At 44.9% G+C, this 27,126-nt stretch overlaps 1 protein-coding gene across 2 annotated transcripts in view; it reads left to right on the top strand.

Annotated features, from left to right (window-relative positions):
• The window catches only part of TLL1 (tolloid like 1), a 416,213-nt gene extending 390,878 nt beyond the window's left edge, over positions 1-25,335 (top strand). For both annotated transcript variants that reach the window (XM_085641791.1, XM_085641792.1), the window contains exons 19-21: positions 18,239-18,452; positions 21,557-21,807; positions 22,964-25,335. In XM_085641791.1, coding sequence (XP_085497917.1) covers positions 18,239-18,452; positions 21,557-21,807; positions 22,964-23,095 — 597 coding nt within the window. In that variant the 3' untranslated portion in view covers positions 23,096-25,335. The remainder of the gene's footprint in view (positions 1-18,238; positions 18,453-21,556; positions 21,808-22,963) is intronic.
• Positions 25,336-27,126: the final 1,791 nt, after the last annotated feature.

Raw genomic sequence — 27,126 nt, forward strand, 5'->3', positions numbered from 1 at the left:
TGTAGAGTCGACCCCGAGGCTCGTACCTTGGTTTCCCAGCTCCAAAGTCGGCATATCTAGCCGTGAGCCACATCATGTAGCATACAGTATGAGAAACATTTTTTGAAGCAATACAATTACAGGATTCATAAACACAAGTAAATAATAAAATAAGCAAAGCATTGCATAAGTGAGTTTACAGTAACACACTTTTGTTGCAAAAACCAATAAAGAACTCTGCAAAAAAAAACTATTATTTCAAACAATGCACAGCTCTACAAGTAAATCTGAAACCGGGAACTTCACTACACACCACATACACTGCAGAACACATGGATAAAAGACATTATCATTTACAATACTTAAAGCAAATGCGAGACCTATTGAATTTTCAATGCTTGTTTTTTTAAATTGTTGTTATTAACATTTCTTAATTACAGCATACAGAGTACACACAAAAGCTCAGTTCTCAATTCTGTCAATGATAGTGACATGTGAAGGAAAAATACAGCAACCATGACGTTTCCTCCTGCTGCTCTTGTTAAGTGACCAGGACATTGTGGATTCGTATCTCAGGAGCGATAAAGCATATTAATCATGCAGCAGATCAGAACATTGCCATTTCCATACCCATATTTGCCCCGAAGCCCATCTACAAGCCTTGTAGTGATGTTCCATGCTCAGGGGGAGGTTGTGCAGTTTTGTGGACCAAGTCCGGTCCACGGGCTTAGCCAGTTCAGCTCGCCTGGTCTGTGTTGGGGGGGGGGGGGGGGCGGTAGTGTCGTCAGCAGTCCCCGGGTGTGTGAGTAGGTATGTTCGTAATGGCTCACAAATGTCCTTCGGCCTGGAGGTGGTGGGTAGTAGGTCTGCATATATTAATGCTGTTCCTGCCACGTAAGTAGGTCTTTAAACCAATCTTTAAATTTAGGGGCACGTCCTCTGCCCCACCGGCACGCCACCCGTCTTTTGGCTAGTAGGAGCCCCGATGCGATGAGTCTACGGCAGGTCAGGGGTATATCTGCTGTGTAACCTAGAAGAGCCACTAGTGGTGATTGTACGACTGCTGTGGCAGCCATTCGCTCCAGTGTCCCCACTACCTCTCCCCAGAACATTCATATCACCCCGCACTCCCAAGCTAGGTGTAGGAATCCCACCTGTTCCTGCCCATACCTCTCACAAGCATCGCGGTCTTGCAGTTGAAATTTAAAAAGTTTTTCTGGGGTGTAGTAGAGCCGCTGGAGATGCTTATAATGAATAATTTATAGCCGGCTGTTTGCTGATATCGTGCCTGTTTGCTCACATTACCATTTTTTTGTCATCCAGAGGTTCTCCGAGCTCTTGCTCCCACTGCCCCTTGGCTGTCCCTAAGTGCTCATGCACCTCTGCCTGTATGCTATGGTACACCAGTGATACAACATGTACAACATGTGTAGGGCTATCAGTCTGGAGTAAGCTGTGGAGCGGTTTCAGTGTGGGAGGTTCGGCAGGATAGTTAGGGGCCGCGGCTCGGACACTCTGCCGCAAACAAATGTTCAAGAATAATTCCATCGGGCCAGGTTCATTGTTGTGGAAAAATTAGTCTTTGGTGCGAAATGCGCCGTTTAGGTACAGGTCTCCCCAGGTCACTATGTTCAGCCTAGTAAGGAGTGGGCGAAACCGTAGCTCCAGAGTGACCGCCAGGGCCGGGTGTCCAGTTACTGGGAGCAAGAGGGAGGAGATCATGCCCGATTTTCATTGGTGCACGATTTTCTCCCATGCTTCCACCGTGCACTTCACAGTAGTGGAGTACACTTCGCTCTTCCGTGGTTGTGTGGCGATGAAGCCGGACAGCGGAGTGGGTTGTGTGTCGTATTGTTCCACCGCTACGTGTGGCATGAAGGGGGGCGGGTGGAACCAGTACGTGGCGTAGTGTGCTTGTGCACTCAAATAATATAGTTCAAAATCAGGGACCTCAAAGCCCCCCTGCATATAAGGCAATGTCAGTTTGTCCCATTTCAATCTAGGTTGCTTTGCACCCCAAGCAAGTCGTATCATTTGAGTTCTGAGGGTCTTAAAAAAGGACGGTCCCGGCGCAAAGGGGAGATTGATGAAAAGATACAGCAATTTCAGTAGGACGACCATCTTCATCAAAGAGATCCTGACCGCCATCGACAGTGGCAGTGCTATCCATCTCCCCACCGATTCGGTAATGTGGTCAATCACCCTACCGTAGTTGGCTCGCAGGAGCTCTGATCTATCTCTGCCAACGGTTATACCCAGATATTTAACTTCACTGGGGCACCATTCAATGGGATAGTCTAGGGGGTAAGGGCGTACCGCGTCCGGTAACGGAAACAGTTGGGACTTCCCCCAGGTTATTTTTATGCACGACAATTCTCCAAACATGATAAACTCACATGATAAACTCCCTCAGAATGGGTTTGAGGCTGATCTGGGGATTCCGAGCTCACAGGGTAATATCATCCGCGTAAAGCGAAATTATCAGCTGACGTGTAGGATAATCTATTGCCCATTCCCTGTGTAACTGTCCAAGCCGGGCCGCCAGGGGCTCTACCGCCAAAGCAAATAAGAAGGGTGACAACGGGCACCCCTGGCGGGTGCCTCTGGTAATGTCAAACCAAGGTGAGCAGGCCCCATTAGCAATGACCCTTGCTCTCGGGCAAGTGTCAAGCAACCTTATCCAGGCTAAGAACCCGTTAGGCATTCCCATCCGTTGCAAAATGCCAAACAAATAGTCCCATTCCACCGAGTCAAATGCCTTGGTGGCGTCTAAAAACACAGCAAATACCTCGAGGTCTGGGTCCATGTCCGACATTGCTGGAAACAGAGTGCGCAAGTTGTGGGAGGTTGCACCTCCTGGGACGAATCTCGCCTGATCTGACAGCACCAGTGCCGTCATGACTTCTCACCGGTTCGCTATGACTTTGGCCAGTATTTTCGCATCGCAGTTGATCATAGAGAGAGGCCTATAGGAGTCACACCTGTCAGCTGGCTTGCCAAGCTTAAGTAGGGAAATGATGGTAGCTTCTCTCATTGTGGGTGGTAGTTCTCCTGTTTCTAAGGCCTCTTCGTATACTTTCTTAATAATGGGGGCCAGGTGCTCTATGTAGCCTTGTAGAAATCGGGGTAGACCATCAGGTCCAGGGGCCTTCCCGGAGCGGAGTTGCATTATAGCGGCCCTAATTTTGTCTAGTTTGAATTCTGCTGCCAGGAATTCCCTCTGTGAGTCCCCCAGCCACCCCAGGGCACCTGGGTCTAAATAGTGTAATAGGGACATTTCCTGCTGTCGCTTCGAGGTGTACAAGGTGGCATAAAAAGATTGAAATGTGCTTAGTATCTCCGTAGTGTTCCTAACTGTCTTGCCGTCCGGAGTCTGGAGCTCCAGAACGTATTTCGAAAATCTCGGGCCCGGATTTGCTCAGCCAATCCCTTACCCGGTCCCTTTCGCCGTATCGGCAAGCTGTGAAGTATTTCCCTCGGAACAGGCATTCTCTGACTACCTCTTCCGGTATTCGGATATTTTGTCCCTGAGTTTGATTTGTGCCTGAGGGGAGGGAGAGCAGGCTATGTCTGCCTCCAGATACTTACGTTCTTTTTCTAAGCGAGTGAGCGTTTGTCGTAAGTCTTTGAGCACTCCTCCCCTTTAGCAATGCAGAGTCCCCTGACGGTGACCTAAAGGCCTCCCATACCATCCCTACTGTGTCTACCGAGCCCAGGTTGAGCTGAAAAAATCTTGTATGTCCTGGTCTAATTCAGCTCGGAACGCCATGTCTAACAGCATAGTAGTCCAAATGCGACCACGACCCGTGGGCTGCAGTGTAGTATGTGCCCTCTCTGCGTCTCAGATGCAGGTGCCTCCAGACATCCAAAAGGCCAGAGTGGTCAATAATGTCACTCATTTGACCCTGGGATCGAGTGTAGTGATGTGGCTGTGGGTTTGACCTATTTAGTGTCGGGTTCAAGGCAATGTTGAGGTCTCCTCCCCACAACACGTGTATAGAGCCAATTTCTACGACTTCACCCCATAGTGTGGCAAAAAATACAGAATCGTCCACATTTGGGCCATAGCAACCAACTAAGGTCACTGAGTGTGATACGAGTGATCCCCACAGCAGGCAGTAACGGCCCTGTGGGTCTATAAGACTCCCAGCTGGGACATATGGGGCTGTTTTGTGAATTAAAATGCCCGCTCCCCGTGAGTAAGTAGAGTAGGATGCAAAGCAACTGTGTCCTGCTCACCTAGTCGCGAATCTCTGCGGGCGTCGGGGGTCAAGGTGGGTCTCCTGGAGCATTACGTCCTGGATCTTATGCCTGTCGAAATATGCCACAATTTGTCTGCGCTTGCTCGGGTCTCGTAGCCCATGCACATTCCAGGTCAGGAGAAGTATTGTGGATGCAGCGTCAGGGTCAGTCATCTGTCCGGGGCTCTGGTCTGTGGTAGCTGAGTGCGGTGTCGTCAATAGTACAGGATGCGGTCAGTGAGGGACCTATCCCATTCCCGTCCAATGAGGTTGTCATGTTACTCATTCTCTGTCCGGAAAGAGGGCCATCGCCCATGCCAGCAGCATGGCAATCAGGTGTGTGTCCTACATTATGTCGGTGGATGCATCTTGTGAACCTCGCCTAAGTGCGATCGTAGCTGTGTGTCGTGCTGTCAATAAACCAAACGTGCCCCGTCCCCCCTCCCTCCCACACCGACATCTCTAACCGTCGTGAACAAGTATTCCCTCACACCTCTCCCTGCAAAACCTTTGTGACATTAATGTCCATTAACAGGTACAACTTAAGTTCGGGGCTCTCCCGGTGGGGGTGATGCCAGAGGGCGCGACCCCCTGTTATCCCTCCTCCGTGGCGTATAATCCACTAGGGGGCGGGGCACCCGGGATGTAGCATAGTGTGCTCTCTCCTTGTTCCCAGCTATGTGATATTATCCGATTCAGCCAGGTATAGCGTTCCATGTGGTATAGATCATCTGGAGTACTTGGTCAAATTAGTGAAAGATTGCAGCACCAGTGCTTGTCTCTGTGGGTCGCTGCCTATAAAGCACTTCTGACCCGAAGCAGTCAGTCATTGTCCGCCATCTGGGAAGTCTGGCTAGTCCCCTGTTTGCCAGCATCGGGGGTGGATTGTTGTTTCTTTAGTTTCTGCAGATAATCCTTGACTTGCTGCGGGTTGGTATAGAAGTACTGCTTCCCTTGGTGGGTGATCCTCAAACGCGCTGGATATAACATGGCATAGTCTATCTGTGCTTGCACAAGTTTCTGCTTTACCAGTGCAAATTTCTTTCTGGCCTCCTGGACGGCGATGGTAAAGTATGGGTATATAGTGACCGAGTTCCCATCATAGGTCAGGGGTGACTTCGCTCTCGCCAGCCTCAGAGCAGTATCCCGGTCTCTGTAATTCAAGATTTTTGCAATAATGGGTCTAGCGGGTGCTCCGGGGGGAGGTCTGGGACCCAGAGAGCGATAAGCCCTCTCAGCAGATTTGTGAAGGCGTCTGGGCCGAAGAGGGTTCGCGGCATTTTCTCCACAAACTCTTCCATTCTGCCTGTGTTGGGGCTCTCTGGAACTCTCAAGACGCAGATGTTATTGTGTCGGGAGCGTGCCTCAAGGTCCTCATTCTTCGCTGCTATAATCTTGAGGAGTTTGTCCATTTGCGTTATCTGCTTCCCAGAAGTGGCCGTGGCATCCTTTAGATCTGAGGTTCTGTGCTCCTTTTCTTCTATCCGCGCATCATGTTTTTCAAGCTTTTGCACCATCATGTCTAGCCTGTTGCACATAGTGTCCATTCTGGCTTCCATGGAGGCCAGGCTATGCTTCGCGGCGACGAGTAGTGACTTCATATCGTCGTCCGCTGAAGTCATTCCTTCATTAGGTTGCCCCGGGAGTGGCTGTTCAGAGTCACCCTGGTGCCTAGGCGTTCAGCGGGCCCCGAAGGTCAGTTTCTGCTGCTTTAGGTGTTTTTCCCATCTCACACGGTCACTGCCTCCTTGCGGTACGTTTCGGGAGTCTCGGGATATATTAAAGGGACCCAGGCAGCTTTGTTGCAGGGTTATTCTGGGCTCAACATGCGCAGGGGGAGTCCAAGAAAGAATTGCGTCGCTCCCCCCCCCCCCCCCGACACGGGTATAAGTGTGGTGGATGTGAGTATGCTGCTGTCTTTCTGCCAGGAGATAGTGGGCTCCCCAGCACGGCAGACCTCTCTACCAAAGCCCTGGCATGAGATTTTCAAAACCAGTCTGTGCGCCAGACTCAGGGGACGCTGCAGTCCTCCGCAGGGCCCACCGAGGCCTGAAATGTGCAGCTGCGCTCTCAGGTAGTCACAGGAGTGAACCTTGTGTAAGTTGTCTGTGCGCTTTTAATATAGTCAGTTTGCTGGAGCCACATGCTCCAGGCCGCCGCGCCTTGGAGGTTCTCTTTGTCTCTGCAATTAGACCTCTACCAAGCCCATCTTTTCCTGGTTAGGGCACATCCCTGTGTAGCATGGGGCCCCTGTTGCACCCGCGGCATCGAGGGGGGGGCAGCACTCACCTCCCCCGCGGCCGTGTTCAGCACAGCCCTCTGAGGCTCAGGATGGTGCGGTTATCCTCACCGTTATTTCCAGGGTTCAGTGGCAGCAAGGCGGGCTGGATCTTCTGCAACCCGCTAGGGCCGCACCTCCCACACACAGGGCTCACGGCGCCCAGGCGGGAACGCAGCCGTCCACCGCACTCCGGCCATGACCTCCGCTCCTCCTGCTGTAACTCAAGGGGGTAGGAAGCGGCACCCCCCCCCCCCCCCCCCCCCCCCACAGGCTCTCTTTGGGATCCCCGCAGGCCGCAAACGCTCAGGGGCCGCCCTGCTATGTCATCTCGGTCGCCACACAGGAAACCTCAGGTCTCTATGACCAGTGGAGCTCCGCTGGTTTTGGCTACCGCGAGCTATTCCTGGCGCATTCCGGCGTGATTTGCTGGGGATTCAGCCGATCTTCAATTGTTGAGAGCAGGATAATGGCGGATAAAGAGACCCAGGCTATCAGAGCCTCACTTGGGTGCAGCCATCTTGGTTGCGCGCCCTCTAGCGCCCCCCAGTGCCCCATAGTTACCTTAAGATGGCTTCTCTATTCACTTGTACTGTCAGTAATTGAACTGGCAAGCACAGTGGCATATCTGCTCATGCAGATATGTCTTCACATATAATATAATGCACCCTGCCTTAGGGCTGTAAGGCCTACTGTAGGGGTACCTTAGAAATATTACATACAGTGTTAGGGGACATGGCACACAGTTTGTGTGCCATGTTGTATTTTCACTTTTAAGAGCACCTTGTCACGCAGCCTGCAGTGGCAGTCTGCATGAGTTTGATCCCGCTTCCCTTAGAGTGTCACAATATATGCTTCAGCTCTTAGGGACCCTCTTTTGTACCTAAGCCCTAGGTACCCGGTGTACAACTTACTAGAAACTTACAGAGGTGCTAAAGGCCTGGTCAAATGGGGATCAATTGACTAGTGAACGGTGGTGTAACAAAGGGGCCCCCCAACAAAGTGCCTTGTGTGGCCCCCTTCTGGATTTACTTGGACACTTACATGCCAGGCTACTGCTCTGAGGGGGGCCCCCTGGTGCTCGCCCCCCCCCCCCGCACTGTGGGGAATGAGGGGGCCTTTGTTACGCCACTGCTAGTGAACTTGTTTTGGGGAAAGAACACTGGCACTGGGTACCGGGTTAGCAGGAGCCCTGTGCACTTCAATCAAAGTTGCATCAAATACCAGGTAAAAAATGGGGGTACTACTGTAACAAAAAACCCAACTTCTCACATAAACAGATAAGAAAGAGTAAAAATAGTAAAAAGCTATAAGAGAGGAGAGCATATCTTTCTTTCCTACGCATGCCACTAAATTACTTTAAACACTCCTGGTGGTCTAGCAGAAAGTAGTAAGACACGGGAGCAGAGGAAATGTTGTGGCCCATAATAACTGGCTCAACGAACTAACATGTTGAAGAGAACAATTGGAGGCCCATGCGCTCATTCCTCCTTAACACCAGTGTGGATTCAGAAAACTGATATATATGTTTTGAGTTGTGTGTAAAAAATTTGTACCTATTGATTTGCCATGTACTGCTAATTGTTATTGCCTTGAATGTTCATAATGCGCATCTACTGTCTGAAACAATGTCACAGGCACTTGATTGATTTTTGTGTTGGATACAAAATGTAAGGTGTCTGTATGCCGACATTCTGAACAACTATACCCGCTGTATACGTCCTTTCAGTGCCATTTCCTAATGTATTGTGGAAAAATCAATTACAAAAGAAAACTCCTTGTTGTGGGAGACATTCGTTTTTTGTTTTTATTTCTGAAAAAGAAAAGGATTTGGCGCACTGCCACTGGCTGCTGTAGAGGCCCTGAGATCAAAGGAAGGCCGGTGGTGACCTCTTGATTTGGCAGGTCGCTCTCTAGCTGGGGTGGTGAAGCAGACCACCTCTGCCACCCTGACATAAATCAAGGTATTTGTTAACCTAAGTTCACCTTGAATTAAGAAATACTTTGGGACTTTGGTCATTTAAAAAGCCACAAATATATTCAAAACGTATTCTGCTTTAACAAACTTTCCACTTTATTTCAAACGATGTCAAACTTTCCACTTTATTTCAAACGATGCCTGTTAGGATTTGTACTCCAAAGATTATTTGAAACTTGAACACTGTTAACACGTTTGCAAGACAAAGCTCTTTGTCCATACCTTCCATGGTTCAGCGCCTTCTTTTAATCTCATGTTTTGTCCCAAGATTGGAGAAGTTTGGAGCAGCTCGCAAAACTACTTTGTATCGGTTATATAGAGGATAGTTTGAGACTATGAGCTCATTTGTTTTGCAGCCAACTGCAACTCGACTGAAGCATGATAAAGTGGATGCCTGGATATGCATCCTTGCAGTGGGGGCTTCTAAACGCACAACTCCTTCCATTGCATCGCAAGTCTGTTGCACTAGAATAAAGACAGGGATGTTAAAGTGCATGAGCCCACCACTTACTGACTGAAACCTTTAGATCTGTGGAAGCCTGCAGGAAAACCTTGATGTTGCACCTGAGATACAGTGCTCGTCACAGAGAGGCATCTGTTCATATGTCTGTCAGTCTTGGCCAGTTTTCTGACAGGCTACAAGATACCATCTGTTTCTAGGACTTGCACACAATAATCCATGATGCATGAAGTCAAGTTCTCGCAACCCTAATGAGCGCATTAATTGGGTGCTTCAGGACTGAATCATGCTAGTAATTATCTCTTCTGATTGATTGATTCAGAAGCAGTCAGTCAAAGCGCAGTTGATTAAGGCAGTGAGCTTGATTACTTCTGCTCTCTAGCGTTTCTATTTTTAGTCCTAATTAGCAATAACAAATTAACAGCTTTAATTTGGTATACCCTGTGTGACGTTGCCACCTAAACCCTGCCACATTGTCAGCAGAAGAGGCCATGAATGGATGAATTATTTCGGAGTGCCGTCACGCCATTTCTCACCACCTTCCTAACCCTCACATGCCAGAATTCATATTTGTATACGTTTGGCCCAGCTCGAGCTTTCATTCCCATGAACTCCGTCTGACATTATCGTGAGCTGTTTAGTTTATTTCACGTTCTGGGCTTCGAGGATGTCAGCATTTTTCTCACCCTTTCCTTTCTGCCTGTATTAACTTTTGTCTCTATGCGCTGCCCAGAAGTATCCACCAAAATCTGTGATCTTCTACCGTTTTATAAAGAGTGGACCCGTCCTTTGTCAAAGCATCCACTGAAGTACTAGTGTGTGTTACTTCTGAATTTGTATTTGCCGAAGAAGTGACATTATGGCATTTAAACGTTAAAATCAAACAACTGTTAATATACAAGCCTGTAGGAAGCTGGCTCTTTATTTGATACATCAATAATCTGATATACCGTGTAAAGAGTCCAGGGGTTCCCTTATAAGTGGACAGGGGCTTGCTTTAGCAATCTCAAGGAGCTCTATTAGGGGTAGTGTGGCCGAGCAGCCTTATGCTTAACCGAGAGGAGTTCAAGACATCTGCAAATACACACAGTGATCAATAAATTACATACACATTACACAAGTCAAGAAGGATATCCACACCAACTTATAAAAATAGCAAGTATCTTTATATATGTTTAGGCATCAGAGAAAAATTGCTCAGGTAAGTATGGTTTTAAATATGAATTATTTTCAGTTAAAAAATTGGACACTGCAATTTTTTAGTTTTCAATGTTATCCTTTAAAAGAAAGAACGAGGTCTGCAAATAGGTATAGTACAGCGACTTAAAGGACCAATCTCCAGGAGTTAAGGTGAGTGATGGGCAATTTCCAAGGCAGCACCAACATTCAACCACCAGCGTCATGAGGGCGGCCGGGTGCAGGGTGCAAAACAGTGGCAGGAGCCCAATGTTATTCAATAGAGAAAGGTGTCTGCGAAAAGTGGCTGCAGGCTCTGGCTAGGAGGTCAGTAGGTCTGAACCAACAGGGGAGGGGGGGTGCAGCCTCATGATACTATGGGACGTAGGAACATCTTTGGTCCTCTTCTCCATGGCTCAGGGACGACGGGTGCAGAGGTATCCTTAGGTGTCTGTTTTTTTCTTGCCGGAGCAGTCGCGGTAGAGGGGGGCCTGCGTGCAGAGGTTGCAGACAATGTCGAAAGGTCCACAAGTGTTGAAACCACTGTGGATTTGGACTCTAGAGGGCTGGGGGACCTTGATGACACTGTTGGCCCACTTCGACTCGGGCTTGGAGCAACGGGTGCAGTGGTGGCTTCAGGTGTCGGGTGTTGGCGGTTCCGGAGGCCTCAGAGTCCTTTCTTTTTATAGTTGCTGCGAGATACAGGGAACAGTTCCCCTGTCCCATGGAAGGTCTTCATTCTTTATCGAAGGCAGGCAGTCCTCCCAAGTTTCTGGAGTCAACAGCTGCAGGATGAGTTGACTTTGGTGCAATTTTCAATGAGGGATGCAGACAGGCTGGCGTGGCTAGTATCAGGTCAGCTGCTTCTTTTCTCCTCTCTGCTTTTGTGACTCTCAGTGTCCTCCCTTGTAGTCACTACGCCTCCTATATGACCACTTCCTGTGGGAAGTGGGCATAACCCTGTCCCAGAATTCCTAAGTATGCCATCCCAAAGATGGCTACTTTTGAAAAATCATGTCCAACTCAGTGTAGCCCACCTTAGGGGTGGTACTAGCCTGGAGGTGGCACACCTACCTGACTAGCTAATTTTCCCACTTGTCCAGGTTCCAAGGGAGTCTTGGACAAAGGGGGACGGCTTCCTCTCCTGTGAGGGGAGCCAGACTCTCATTCCAAAGGCAGCAGCTCTTTGAAACTTTCTAGCCTGGGAAGCTAATCAGCAGGTCATCCTGTGGGAGGAGGTATTACACCTTCTTCCCGGACAGTCTTTTGTTCTGGGCCTCTTGAGAGCACCAGCTCTCACCCTAGGAGGTCAGAACAGTATCTTGGGTGGCAGACTGGCAGAATCCAATCAGGGAGTACACCTGAGGCTGGTAGGTTTTCAGGGGACACCTCTAAGGTGCTCTCTGGGAGCATGTATTGATAAATCCATCACTGCAATCAGTGTGGTTTTATCAATACTAGATGCTTGATACCAAACATTCCTATTTTCAGTGAAACCATCTTGTAGCTGGGGAACTCGTTTTAACCAGTGTCCAGCACAAGTTTTAAGAATAGCTTCCCTGTCCATTTGCACTGGTAGTATTATGACTGACATGCACAGGGGCATATCTGATCATGCAGATATGCCCTAACATGTAATATTCATTGCCCTTGCTGTCAGGCCTGCTGTAGGGATGACTTACAAATATCGCATGCCGTGTTAGGGGACATCAATTAACAAAAGAAGCACCAATGCTGCACTTTTATTCCAAGCTTATTCACAGTGCATTGAATAAAACAATGACACAACCAACCACTTTTTCAGTTGGATTTAATCCAAAAAGCTTTTCACAAACTACATTAATTCTTTATCCAAAAATACTTTATCCGAAAATGCAAACCGACATCTTTAAACAAAAATGAGCAACCTTTTATTTCTCTCACACACACACCAAAACAAATGTTGATTAGACACTGTTACTATCTATATACATTCTCCATATCCCATTCATTCTATCAGTGCCCCCATTCACATCTTTCAAACATCCCACGTTTCTCGCTACACACTCCACTCACTAACCAAACACGCTATATACACAGCATTTACATCATATTGACATATCAAATATTGAATTCAAAACTGAACAAAAATAATAAGGCCATCAGAAGCATCAATTTATCCCAAATGAGAAAAATACACCATTCATTTGTTGTTATTTTATATAGATTAGCCTAAGTCAACACGGTCTACGCATTTCGAATCCATCCTCTTGCGGGGATTCTCATCATGACCAGAGTAGCTGAAAGACATAAACATGACTTTGTCTTACTAAGTGACCACAAAACACCTTAACTGCAGCCGCAACTCATGCGCTTAAATCCTTACCTGCATCAAATGCTTACAGAGGCACTACTGTTGATTCACAAGAACAATTGACCTAAAAACATAATTATAATATCGTCAACAAAACTTCTCTCACAGGAGTTAACTATGTCATAGTCATGTCAGATGGAATTTTGGGAATCTTACTTGGAACCACTAAGGGTGGTGCAGGAACAATTCTTTGTATTAAATGATTATTTCTGAAACGATGGAAAGGCTTGTTTTAGCATAAGCTCATAAAATTATTTGGAAGGATTCATAACAGCTTAGAGACATGAAACGATGAAATACCTTTTGTTATTATCTATCCTCCTCGATAGAACTTGATTTAGGACCACAAAGCAGGCTTGCCTCAGAAGTCTAGGGAGAGAAACGCCGATATTTATATTTAATAGCGAGTTATTTTGCCCTACTTTTTAATTGCTAAACGACAGCTGAAATGAAAATGTCTTACCTTCACAGTGAATAAATCACTCCCGGCACCAGGGTATCGCAAATGTTGCCTGGCGGTTTGATTTGGAGCATACATGGCCGACATTCTTTTTACGTGAGACGCGTCATGAACGCGACTCTCTAAGATTCTGGCAAATGTAGTATGAAGCACCTCTCTCAGTGCATGTAACTCGAACACGGGTCTTTTTCTTACTTATTGAAGTGAATGTTGCTAATACTATGACACTTTATTCACAATTGAATCGCAAGGCATTTCTGTATCACAATTGCCCCTCTTTTTTGAATGCGCACGTTGTCATTTTGTGAGAGATATTTTTCTCTTGGATTCACGACAGATAAAATAGAAAAGGAAGCAGAGTCGCTCCACTGAATTTTACAATATGTATAATACTCGAAGCTTACAAATAGCCTAAAGCAATATAAAGCAAGATTTATAAATTTCTGAATATCCGTTCCACTTCATTAAAATGCATTTATTGTAAAGTGATCATGATTAGATCACAAAGGATTTCCATATTAAAATTACTCCTCTTTGTTCTTGTTCTACTTTTGAAATGATGGTCCATCTTAGCTCCTTTTCTGTGAGGGTCTTCGAATGCCAATGATTCACTAGTGGTGCAGTTTGCAAATTTTTTCTAATTCTTGATTTATGTAGCTGAATTCTGTAACGTACTTCCTGATTAGTTTTTCCAATGTATAATTTCTTACACGGACAAAAAATCCCGTAAACAACGTACTTAGATTTACAATTTGAGAATGTTTCATGTTTCCAATGATTTGCATTATGTGTGAAAAGATCGCCTTCTATCGTTGACTCGCAACAGACACAAGTGCCACATTTGTGATGCCCTTTTATTGGAGTCAAGCCTAAAAAATACCTGATGGTCAATCCTTTTGGTTTGGGCAAAGCAGCTCGCACAATTTGATTTGCAATGCTTTTATCTTTCTTAAATGCAAATAATGAGGCTTCTTTCGATGTTTTATCCAAATTTTTCCCCAAATGCCAATTTTGGTTAATTACCTTTTTCAACCAATTTGATGTAGGACACAATGTTGACACGCAAACGATCCTATCCGTCTTGGATTTGACATTTCTCTCAAGTAAACTTTCTCGTGGAGTCCACCACGCTCTCTTCATTGCTTTTTTTAGAAGCTTTTTCGGATATCCTCGAATGAGGAGTCTATCCTTTAAATTGTTCGCATGAAAAAATACTCATCCTTGGATGAACAATTGCGTCTAATTCGCAGAAATTGCCCATAGGACAAATTCTCCATTAGACTGCATGGGTGGTTGCTTGAAAAATGCAGGGCTTTATTTCTATCCGTTTTTTTCTTGAATAATGTTGTTGCTAATCGCCCATCTGTGGCGTAGACTTCAACATCAAGAAATGGCATTTTAGATTTTGAATACTTCATACTGAATTTAATGTCAAGTGTTCTATTTTTTAACCAAACAAAAAAGGCCTGTAGTTTTTCTTCCTCACCTGTCCAAATCATAAAAACATCGTCAATATAGCGGACCCAGCTTCCGATCCACTGTGCAAAAGGATTGTTATTGTGCACAAACTTGTCCTCATATTTTGACATGTAAAGTACTGCTAACTCTGGTGCGAAGGGACACCCCATCGCAACTCCTTTTATTTGATAAAAGAATTCATCTTTAAAACTAAAATAGTTCTTTTTCAGAGCAAAGCTAGCTAGCTCCATGATAAATTCTGTGGGAATTTTTGCTGGTTTTGGTCTACTGTCTAGGAATGTTTCTAGTACAGCCAAGCCTTCGTCTTGCGGTATTTGGGTATATAATGATACCACATCTAAAGTGATTAGAAAATGTGTATTTTCTTCAAACTCCATTGTCTCCAGTTTGTTGATGAAATCTGTGGTATCTTGTAAAAATGATTTAACATCTTCCATAAAGGGTTTGAGAAAATAGTCCACAAATTTTGAAATTGGTTCTGTAAGTGATTCGCAACCAGAAACTATTGGTCTTCCTGGCGGGCAGGTTTCATCTTTATGTACTTTAGGAAGTACATAAAATATTGGTGTTCGTGGATGTTTATTCTGAAGAAACTCGTATTCTTTTTTGCCTAGAAAACCTTGGTCGAAGTCTGCCTGTAAAATGTTGAAGAGTTGACCTTGTAATTCCCATGTAGGGTCTTTTGGTATATTTTTGTAACATTGTTTATCTCCAAGCTGTTTATTTACTTCTGCTGTATATCGTTCTTTCCCCAGACAACAATTGATCCACCTTTATCAGCTTGTTTGATTATTATAGATGGATCATTTTTCAAATCACTCAAAGCCTCGTTTTGTATTTTCGTAATATTTGGTTTTATGATTCTTTTTTTTTTTTCAATTTCAGAAAGAGCTGATATTATCACTTTCTCAAACATGATCACCTCTTTTGGAATTTTGCCTGAGATGGACAAAATGTAGACTTTTTTCTAAAACCAGTTGTTTCAAAATTATCTTTTAGTGGATTCTCTAAAAAGAAGGTTTTTAGACGTATTTTTCTGCAGAATTCAATAAATTCTGCCTTCCTTTGGACAAAATTTGTGTCTCTTGTTGGAACAAAAGACAAACCTTTTTCCAAAATACTCAATTCCACACTAGTCAAGATTTTATCTGATAAATTGTAAATAGATGATTTATTTAATTCTTGTAGTTGTGTCGTCTTGTTGACATTTCCCACGGCTGGTTGTTGTATCTGGTTCTGCCTCGCGGTTTTTGTTGACCTCTCCCTAAAAAAGACGGCTGCTGTTGTTGTTGAAAATTTTGTTGAAAATTGCCTGTCGAAATCTGGGCGGCTGTTACTATTTTCTGTTTCACTTCCGCTAGATGAGAACGATGTTTCGGAGAAAGTGAAGTAATTGTTCCTGGATCTCCATTGATATTCAGAGAGAAACCTCTGTGCTTCTGGTCTAGAATAGAAGTCTGTTTGAAGATAAGGATACACTTTGTCTAATGAAAAATTATTTTTATCCTTTTCAAATTTTGTCCCTTTTTGGTTAATTGTGTAATCTTTGAATTCAAGAATTTCTTTTTCTACTTTTTCAAAGAGTGCTTTTTAATCTGTAATTAATTGATTTGTTTTAATTTCAGCTTCTAGAGTGGCAATGTCTTCCAATTGTTGTTTTGAAAGTCTTTGAGCTGTCTCAACGGTGAGGACCATAAGGTCTCTGCTGCACTTGGTTTCAATGAAGCTGTATCTTTTTTTGTAGAGGGGATCATCCGTAAATATCACTGGTACGTTACGTATCTGTAGTCCACCCGGGATAGTTCCTGCTCTCAAATGTTCGACTAGAAAATGGCCATGTAGGTCTGTCCTAATCTGTTTTTCTTTTAGTCTTATGAGTCTGTCGGATTCATTAGTAATTTTTGTCGTTGCGCTCAGCGCAGCTGAAGCAAATAGTGGAGGGTCACTTATTAGTTTTAGAATATGTTCTTCACTATAAGCGAAAGTGTCACGTTCTGTCATACTTTTAAGAAAATACACACTACACTTTGTGTCTAAACTCAACAAACACCCGGCGACTACCACAATCAAACTCTACTTTCAAAAAACAATTTTCAAAAAACACAATACGATATTAGGGTTGTGTCATACACTTTTGGACCACTCCCCAAACAAGACCACACCACGTAGAGAAGCAATTTCTACTTCCACAAACCTCGCGGGCCAGTGCCCGCTAGATAACCAGAAAACAATCTAGGGTTTTGGCTTAAAGGCAGCAAGGCCTAGCCTAAAAACATCAATTAACAAAAGAAGCGCCAATGCTGCACTTTTATTCCAAGCTTATTCACAGTGCATTGAATAAATCAATGACACAACCAACCACTTTTTCAGTTGGATTTAATCCAAAAAGCTTGTGTTAGGGGACATGGCATGCAGGGATGTGTGACATATTGTGTTTTCACATTTGTCTGCACCAAGACACACATCCTGCAATGGCAGCCTTGAATGTGCTTGTTGGGGGGCCCCTGAACGTGGCACAGTTTGTGCTGCTGCCCTCGGGGGACCCTCTTTAGTGCCTCAGGCCCTAGGTACCAGGGGTACTATTTACTAGGGACTTACAGAGGGTGCTAGAGTTTTTGCCAATTGTGGAAATCAATTGAACATTTTTAGGGAAAGAACACTTGTACTGGGACCTTGTTAGCAGGAACCCAAAACACTTCAGTCAAAGTTGCATCAAATACCAGGCAAAAAGAGAGAGGCGAGAGATACTGCAACAAGAACCAAGCTCCCTACAAGACCATTTTCAAGCTAAACACATGTAGATATCATGCTTCTTGCACTTTAGGGGCCGTATTATACTAAGTGCCCCCGGGTGTTTGCTCCCGCTTTGCGCTTCCCCGGGGCACTTTGGTATTACAGAAGGGGCCACAAACGCCTCTGCAGCCCCTTTTGTAATGCCGATAGCGCTGGCACACATAAAGCACCAGCGCTATCTTCAGGGGGCATTCCCTCATGTGCATGGGGCCGTGCCCCATGCAAATGAGGGAATCCCTGAGCCTATGTGTCCGCGCGGTATTACAGATGTGGGCGGAGAGGCAAAGAAGCTCTCAGGAGGCGTACTGACAATGCACCTCCTAAAAGGTGGCTCACTGTCAGTGCGCCCGCTGAGATCAGCCTTCTGGAGGGGGATAAGGGGTCCTATGCACCCCCCCGATATCTCCTTGCAGAGTGGTGCAGTCACTGACTGCACCCGCCTACAAGGTGATCTCTAATCCCCTTTAAAAGGGCAGGCGGGTTGCCACCTGCACTGTGAAAACACGGAGCGACTTCAAAGCAGCCGCTCTGTTGTTCTCCTGACTGCGCTGCCCCCAGTGCAGTGCAGTGCAGCGCACGTTCGCGCCTGCCCTAAGGGCTGCGCATTCATTATATTACGGCGCATTATCCTTCATTGCTCTGGGTGCATCTTTTAAAAGGTGCACCCAGCGCAATGAAAGAAAATGCGTTGCATGTCTAATGAGGCCCCTGATTGCTTTACGCTTTTATAAAAACGTTAGTAAAAGTTATCCATTTGTAGATACAATCCCCGGGCGCAGAGATACGTGTTTGTGTCATTTCACGTTTGTTGTCTTTGATTGTAAATGGTCTCCAGATGTAATCATATGAAACGGGCACGACCGCAGTCTCCTCTTTTGTACATTGTTGCCTAGTTTTGGTGTAAGATAAGACGTGCCCTGCTCATTTCATATATAAATGCTTTTAAATCAGAAATAGTAGCTGCCGATGCCTGGTGTGGTACGCAGATGCTCTGCACTGACCTGGTAGCACCTGCTCATGTATGTCTTTGTCCCGCTTTAGGTCTTTAATGAGTTCGAGATTGAGCAGCACCAGGAATGTGCTTACGACCACCTGGAGGTGTTTGACGGGGAGACCGAGAAGTCGCCGATCCTTGGGCGTCTGTGCGGCAACAAGATCCCGGACCCGCTCGTGACGAGCGCCAACAAAATGTTCATGCGCTTTATTTCTGACGCCTCAGTGCAAAGGAAGGGCTTTCAAGCCACCCACTCTACAGGTCAGCCTCCTCCCCTCCGGCCCCCCATTCACACCGGCTGATAAGTTGTTGGAGCGGGGCTTTCCTTCTCTTCCAACACGCGGGCCTGGCAGATAAAGCACCTTTCACTGTAAACACCGCAAAACAATGCAAGAAAATTGAACTCGTGGCTGCAGGAAAGTCTCAGACATGTTTTCCTTTCCATTTATTTTCTTTAGATTACGTTTTTTTTGTTCTGTTTTCTTAAATCAGATTTAGCTGACACATTTTGTTTTGGGGATGTTTTGTTAAGAAGACCCTAATGTCAAGTATTCGCCTCAGCCTGCCGAGCAGCAGTGCGTGGCCCGCGTCCACGGGATTTCAGTGGATGGTAGAGTCACGTTAGCGTTATAAAGACGGAGGGGATTCGGGGGCTTAGGGCGCTGAATAACTCATTGCAGTTTCCGATTTATGATTATTGGATTGAAAAGTTTCTGTAAATGAACAGATTTGTTGATATGTGAGGACAGATAGAAAGACAGCTGCAGGCTTGATAAATGTGTGGAAATGCACAGAACAAAATGATAAAGTTACAAACCTTCATACTATAGATGTAATGACGTGTCCCACAGGGTGAGGGGTGGAGGGTACTATGAGGAGGCATTCATCAGTAGGTGGATTTCTCAACCCCTCTTGAAGGATGGGAGAACGCTTATAGCCTGCAGGTGAGCATGGGGGGAGCTTTCAGTGAATGTTCCCTTATGGGCTCATGTGATGCAAGTTTGTCTGAGGGGAAAAGGTTTACGACTAGCAGAGTTGCCGACTGTAGCCTGGAAAGTATCCAGCTGGAGTCTAACTGAGCGATGTCAGGTGTGTAGCACAGCTCTCCTGAAAGATTCTGCCAAGGATTTGCCATCATGTCACGCAACGCGACGCTGCACGCCAACTTGCTGCGCTGCCATGAGTGGCGGGGAGAGCACGATGTGGCGCATTCCTATCCTTTCCTTGCGCTCTGTACTCAGCAAGGGTGCCTGCATTACAGGCAGGATTGTGTTTGTGCAGGAAGGGGGCGCTTCCTGCACTGAAACAATCTTAGAGGCAAAAGTGTGCTGCACAATTCACATTCTAACCTTCACCCATCAACACTCGAAACGTCTCTCCTTTACACTCTAACCAGCATATGCTCACGCTCTAAAAGACACTCAAACAACACTTCTCTGTGCATCATTTGTGCCCCCCACTCAGTGCCACCCAGTGCATCTGAAGCCTACCCACATGTATTCCAGTTTCATGTCATATATATGCACTCTGCTATTGTGAAACAATATTACACAGTTGTACTTATAATTCAGTGCTGTGGAAAGCAAGGAATGGTAGAAATTTCACGTGCATATATAATTTCGCTCATCCCTTGCGCTTTCCTAGGGCTGTATCATTAACAGATGCTCATGCTCAGAGCCAAACTGAGCACCTGCTCGGTGCTTTTGCACTGTCTAAAGCATATGTAACTTGTCTCAGAATTTCTCTGAGTTTAAGCACGAACTGTAAAAAGCATAGCTCGGACACGGTGTGCAGCGATTGCCTCTCTCTGGTTCAGAGATTTGCTGTCTGAAAGTCAAGCACTAACTCAGAGAATTTGCAAGTAAAATGTATGCACTTTCAAATAGAGGTGGGCGAGCCAACAAAGTAACAGGAAGAGCCGAGCCAAGGGCTGGCTTGGTGCTACGAGTCCATGCACGAGCCCAGCCACGAAAATGTTTGGCATGTAGATCATGTAGCACACACCATGTAAAAATATGAAACGTCTCTTCAAAATTAAGAAAAGTGTACCTCTTTAACATGCGTGTTTGACCTTAATAAATCAGAATATATAATTGCATCGAGAGGTATTTATTAAAAGCTTTTAAACTTGAACTTAAAAACATGTTGCCCCCGCATTGACAGCAATGCCATTTGTGGATTTAGAGGCGTCAATTTTCATGTGCACCCTATATGTGGCCCAGATTTTTATTCCAGATGGAGCAAAATTAGTCTGTTAACTCAAACACAAGGTTTTTGCACAACGCACTCCCTCATCTCACATAGTTGAAGGTGCTCTCATATGTGATAATGAAGAAAAAGATTCACTTAGAATCACACAAATTGGCAAGCATGGAAGCTGGGATTGAGGCCAGGTTTTTTGGTTTCACATTGTGCAGTTCAGCCACTTGACAAGTATCTTTCCCTCTCACCTTTTTTACATAAAATATTAATACTTTGTCCAGTGGCGGCCGGCATTATTCCCGGGTGGTGAGGCTGGTGCCAGCGCACAGGGGGGGTTGCGAAGGGATACGGTAAACAATTTAAATGACATTAAAAGCAACACGACTTGCTGCGCCGGCCCCGTGTCTCTTCTCGTTCTCTCCTCACCAGTCCTAGGAACAGGAAGCACATCAAAGGCTCCCCATACCAATCACAACACTGCAATGCAGCGTTGTGATTGATTTTGAGCGTCCTGGTTGGACGCTCAACCAGGGAATGGGAGCCTGGGCTTGTTCCCCATACAGGCTGTAATGCAGCATGCATGGCAAACAGGGATAGTGCGCATGACTGGTTTGGCGACCCGAGAGGGCCGACCAGTCTTTGCGCACGTAGGATTGGGCAAACCACTACTCCCCTGCCCTGCTCGGAGAGCAGAGCAGCCCCGCCCGCCGCATGATAATAGTTAAAAGTTATTATCATTTTATATTTCTTTTACTTCTCTTCTCAAAAGCAGTAGGCCGACGCTCCTCTGCCATAGTGGAGAAGCCGCCACTGACTGTGTCTTAAATTCTTAGAGTAAGAGTCTGGAGCATGGGTGGCCGGCAGAAACCACATGAAGGTTCAGCTCATTGTGGTCTTGAGGGTCCAGGAAGGGCTCGAGCTTTCAGTTGCTCACCCACCTGTAGTCCAAACGCATATAGGCACTCACCTGAGACAAGGCACCTTTTATGATATGGCCCCTTGATGCTGGGGTTGTTGATGCAGTATATTAAACATCGAGTCTAAACAATGCTTCTGTTTCTGTAAACTCGCCCTACATTATGTTAAAGACATAACGCAAACAGCATCTTGTGTGTTCATCTATGTGAATGTATACATTGAGTGCATTGTGTTCTTCATTGCAGAATGTGGTGGGAGACTGAAAGCTGAGGCAAAGGCCAAAGACCTGTATTCCCATGCCCAATTTGGAGATAACAACTACCCCGTCCAGGCTGACTGCGAATGGTTGCTTGTGACTGATCGGGGCTACCGAATAGAACTACGTTTCCAAACTTTCGAGGTGGAAGAAGAAGCGGACTGTGGCTATGATTATGTCGAACTTTTTGATGGTCACGATACATCAGCTACAAGATTCGGTCGATTCTGTGGATCAGGGGTAAGTGGTTTGGAAGGTTCAACTAGAGAAAATGTGCCGCAAAACATAAAATCTAACTCAACAGACGAAAGTGTAGTAATATTAATATTAGCAATTTAAAAGTTGGTTTCTTAAACCACTGTCAATAGGGCCCTACCTGGGTCCCATAAACCTGACAGCAGGTTAGAAAGTGCAGTAAAACCAGCACCAAAGCAGCACAGCATTTTAATAACTAGATAAGATGTTGCTGTCGTTTATGATCAGAGAACATTTACGTAACCTTACCTCTCCTTCACTTGTGCCATTTTTAAGCAAACAAATTTCTTTTTACATTTCTTGGTCAATATAATGATTGCAGGATGCTTTTTCCTGATTATATTTTTTGTAAATTCCTACTGGCCTGTAGGTCAGACATTTTGCTGACTTTTTCATAAGGAACTCATGGGCGGGATCTCATGTCTTTTTACTACCGCTTTGTGAGCTGCACCGTTCATGGTTTGACTCACAGTTTCAAAAACCGTCAGGGGCGAAGTCATAGAAACAGTGCTTATGGTTTTTCGTCCTTTCTCTTCCTGCTCCTTTCCCCCCTTTGTGTTTTTGTCTTTCTTCCTCTGTTTCCAAGTATGCTGAGGAAAAATAAGCACCGGTTCCCACAAACAAGTGCAGGTGACTCCCACTTGCAGTCCGCTACCGCATAGAGAGCTTGTTAATTTACTAATTTAAGATTTAGAATTTTGAAATTCATACCGGAGACATCATATTTATTAGTTGTTGTGATTGAATTCACAGAGTACGAAATATATGACTGACTAACTGTGAGTTAGGGAAAGTAATTCTGATTCACAAGCTATTATCTTTAAGGAACGTAAGAAATTGTCTTGTTTTATGAATTGTGTTGTTTTATTGTAATGATTTTGATTAATTGGACAATAAAGAATTGTAAGCACAAGCTATTATGAAATAAGCAACAAGCATGACCACAGTAGCTGGTGTTGTTTTATTGTAATGATTTTGATTAATTGGACAATAAAGAATTGTAAGCACAAGCTATTATGAAATAAGCAACAAGCATGACCACAGTAGCTGTTCGCAAAAAACTCAAGTATAACTTTTTTTTCAGACTTTCAAAAAAAGAAATGTTTTCTTGCCGTTAACAGTGTTGTTTGTTTTATTTTAGCCACCAGGGGAAATCTCATCAGCAGGCGATGTGGTTTTACTTCATTTTCACACCGACGACACCATCAGCAAGAAAGGATTCCATATACGATACAAAACTCTGAAGTTGCAGGACACCCACCACACCAAATAATACTACTTTCAACCTCTCCGCCACACAAGCGAGGGAAGGAGGAAGTATATTTTTACTGAAGTTCTTAGTAACAAAAGAGGTTTTATGATAGTAAGTTCAAATGAATGGATCCAAGTGGACCAAGGCCATCTCAGCTCAGCACAGAAAGGTGACTCTCCCCGGTGAAAGAGGCAAGGGAAAGATGAGCATGCTACCTTACCTGACTGTTTTGCAAAAAGCTGGTGAAGGAACATTGCATACTCGCGGGGGGAGACAATACAAGATTTCATTCACAGCTTCACATTTGTGGCGGAAGCCTGCAGATCTGTTCAATTTATTCAGGGGTATGTCCCTTTGCCCATTATTCCCTTTGACGATGTGTGATGTTCAAGGCAGAGAAAATTCTTCTTCATCAAGTTGTAATCTCGAAATTCTGTTCTGACCACATACACAGACTAGTTTCTGCTATATATCTTGGACATAAGGTGTGCACGGACCTATCCACCTACCTACTTAAGGATGTAAACAGGGCTACCTAAGGTGAAAACAAGCAGATTTGTGATCTGTTTGTGCTCACCTGGTGTTTGCCTCTTCAGATAATTTGTGATAACTGGAATATTGTGACTTCAGGATAGCCCTTTATACTCTCCTCCTACACCCCAGCCACCAACTGAGTTTGAAAGCATTTCACTTAACTCCAAATATGAATAAACACTGTAAAATGTAAGTCCTTTTTATGAGAATTTGAATGCTTTAAGAAAATTGGAAAGGTCAATTTACTGGTCAGATATGCCACTTGTGCGTGACATGCTGCTTTATTCGCCCCCCAAAAAACTTTCAGGGACTTTCTAATGCTTTACAGACCTGCTTCTCTAAATCTCACTCGTGGCTGATCAGGAAACCGCTTTGGTAATTCTTCGTAAGATGGACATGCGCATTGCCAGAAACCCAATTGCTGACTGTGTTTTCAGTGTTATAGCCGTCATCGCTGCTACCCTTAATTTCTTTGGGACATTTCGTGTAAGATGTGTTTTTGCTGTGTTCCTACGTTAATAATGGCATGCTACACCACTGAAGAAAGGTCTTTACAGTACTTGGACATTCTGCAGAAGGGAAAACTTCTGAATGAGTATGGACCAGAGGAAAATGACAATAAAAGAAAAAAGTGTTGAGCTAAAGGAGAATTCTCATGGTGCTACCCTGTAAAAAAGTAACAAACAATTCCATTAAAAAATTTGAGCCAACAAATAGCAGATAATGAATGTCCTGCTAAACCTGGATGCATTGGAAGGCTAATGACTACCAGAAGTATTAAGAGTCTGCCTCAACGGTAGCGCAGAGTCCTCTTGAACAACGACTATTGCCTTAGAGTTCTTGCACAGGATCTACACGATCTTTCTGCAGATACACTTCTAATTTGATAAAGAATTTAACATTGTGTACAGTTCAATGTGCTAGGAAAGCTCTTTGAGCAAAAGCCATCTGTGTGGCTGGAGCATCTGTTGTATATATAGGTAGCGGCTTGTAACGTGGAGAAACTGTATGTTGCTTTCTTTGAATGACCTATTTTACGTGCTATAGACTGTCGTCATGATGTATAGTCAATATGTATGTATGAATGAATGTTCCTCTAAAATGACATGTGCTGTATGGTTGACCAACTAAGCTGTTACTACATGTGCCAAATTCTAGCAAGAACCTAACTGACTGAAGCAACTTTTCATGGAAAATTCGGAGTTAGACTTTCATAGTCACACAGAGAAACTAGTTAAGAAGTGACATTTTTAGGTTTCACGTGCAAGACATTCTTGTATTCATGTGGTTAGATGTAGGTTGCTACTGAAATTGGCATTAGTGTATCTGTTATGTTACCATGGACCTTCACTGGCACTATTATATATATTTTTTTTACAAAAATAAAAGATAGACAGATTTATAGCCCCAGTTGGCTGCATTAACAACCTACTGGCTGCGTTTTTGTGTTTCATGAGCACATAATCAAAATGTATGTATTCTTATTTATTTTGAGATGAGTCACAGGTGTACAACTTTATTTCTTTGCACAACCACATTATGGAAAGTATTGCCTTCATAGGAGATGGCTCGATTTTCATGTTATAGTCAAAAGTCTCATGCCTAATAATGGTGGAATGTTAGTAATGAAATAAGATATTTGTATAGTGTGCAAATCAGATGGGCTTTCAGTCAAATAAAGTAATAAAATACAAAAGTGCAAGGAAAAGCAGAACATTTAAATGAAACATTTTTGGATTTTCATTTTTCATATTCTTATTATTATTAGTAGTAGTATTGTTAGTAGTAGTGGTATAAGAATTTGTGTTAGTGGGAGTATTTGGTAGTTTATTATAGTTTTATCATTGACAACTGTAAATAGTAACAGCAATATCTGATAAAGATACCGTGCTGCATTTCTTTACCTTAGAATATCCCAGGTGTCAGGCTGGATCTGAAGACTTTTGCTCGAGCAATACCCTTGCGCGGTGGTCCGTGTGACGTCGTCGACGTCATCCGCACCAGAGGTGACGTTCGCGTCACCTATTTAGGCACCACCTCGGTACTCTGACATCAGCTCTTTTCTTTCCGCACTAGCTAGCGCAAATCCGTGAAGAAAGCTACCCTTTGTCACTTTATGACAGGCTTTTTTTCGATGCTTTGTCGATGAAATTTGACGTGTAGGTGTTTTCCAATATGTCGAAGAAGACTTTTGGATTCAAACCATGCAGTGCCTGCCATCCCGCTATGTTGGTGACGTATCACACCTGATTTTTTTCTGGTGCCTGGAGCGCAATCCTGACTCAAAGTCGTGCTCCGACTGCTGGGCCATGGCTCCAAAGACTTTGAGGGAGTGGTCCCTTAAGCTGCTTGGACCCCGACGTTTGACGCCATGCCATTCGCCCTGGAAGTCTCGTTCCCGGTCCCGAGTCCTAAGTCTTGATCCTCCCACTAAAGAAGTCAGGTAAGTCAGGTAAGAAGCATAAGAAACACAAGAAGTCAAAGCACACTTCAACTTCTCCCCGTCTGTTGGGCAACATGACAGACGAGTCTCAATGCTCTAGACCTTGTTCTGTGGAACCTGCACCTGTGTCGGCTCCACGTTTCCCTGCTTTTCCAGGAGCCATAGTGACCCCCGGCGAGCTTAAAGATTTCTGTGATGCCATGTTCCTCATATTTGGGCGACCTGACACTCCCAGCGCGCCTTCAGGCTCAGAAAAGGCTCCATTAGGTTCGACGCCGGCAGCACGGGCCACGGGGCTGATGCCCCCAAATGGATCCTGTGGTGGATCCGCACTGGCGCCAGTCGTGCCCCTAAGACCTTCCCTGGCACCGGCCCGTGCTCAGACTCCCAACACCGCCGGCTCCTCCAAGCGGTGCCAGCCCCATTCTTATCCCCGATGACCCGGAGCCGGTTCAGCGCTGGTTCCTGTGCCGATGGCATCCATGGGTACTAGGTTTTGCAGCATAGACGTCTTCTAGATTTACATACTGTGCATATCCCACCATCTAGTGGTTGAAGTTGGAAAGTGTGTTTTTTTCTCTCTTTTCCCTGATGGTTGAATGTGAAACCCAGTCATATTTATCAGACTACAACCCCCTTTGTGTGTGTGCAAGCCCTCAGATAATATTTTCCGCCATGGAGATCGGAGGTGCCGTGAAGACTTCTGAGAAAATACAGCAGCAGACGCATGCAAGAAAGGAAGCCCACCAGAAACTCCAAAGAGAGAGGTGGTACTAAGGAAGGGTGCATGAGGGGGAAATCTTTAGCAAAGCAGCTTGTTTGGCTGACATTATTCCTCTGCAGAAAGGAAAGTATACTTTCGCTGCCCTTTTTTTCAGTACTGTCTCCAGACTGTTGGGGGATGTTCTGCAGGGAGCGGATGCGTCTTCTGGTAACGTGGTAAGAATTTGCTCTTTAGTATATTATAGGAGAAAGTACACGGGTGAACTGTTCCACGCACAAGGAAGATTGTGAAGGGTCGCTGGACCCTTTACAAGAACAACCTCAGCATGAAATGGACTGGTATGAGGAATTG

The sequence above is a fragment of the Triturus cristatus genome, chromosome 2_2 (genome assembly GCF_964204655.1).
Source record: "Triturus cristatus chromosome 2_2, aTriCri1.1, whole genome shotgun sequence".
In the NCBI taxonomy this organism is placed as follows: domain Eukaryota; kingdom Metazoa; phylum Chordata; class Amphibia; order Caudata; family Salamandridae; genus Triturus; species Triturus cristatus.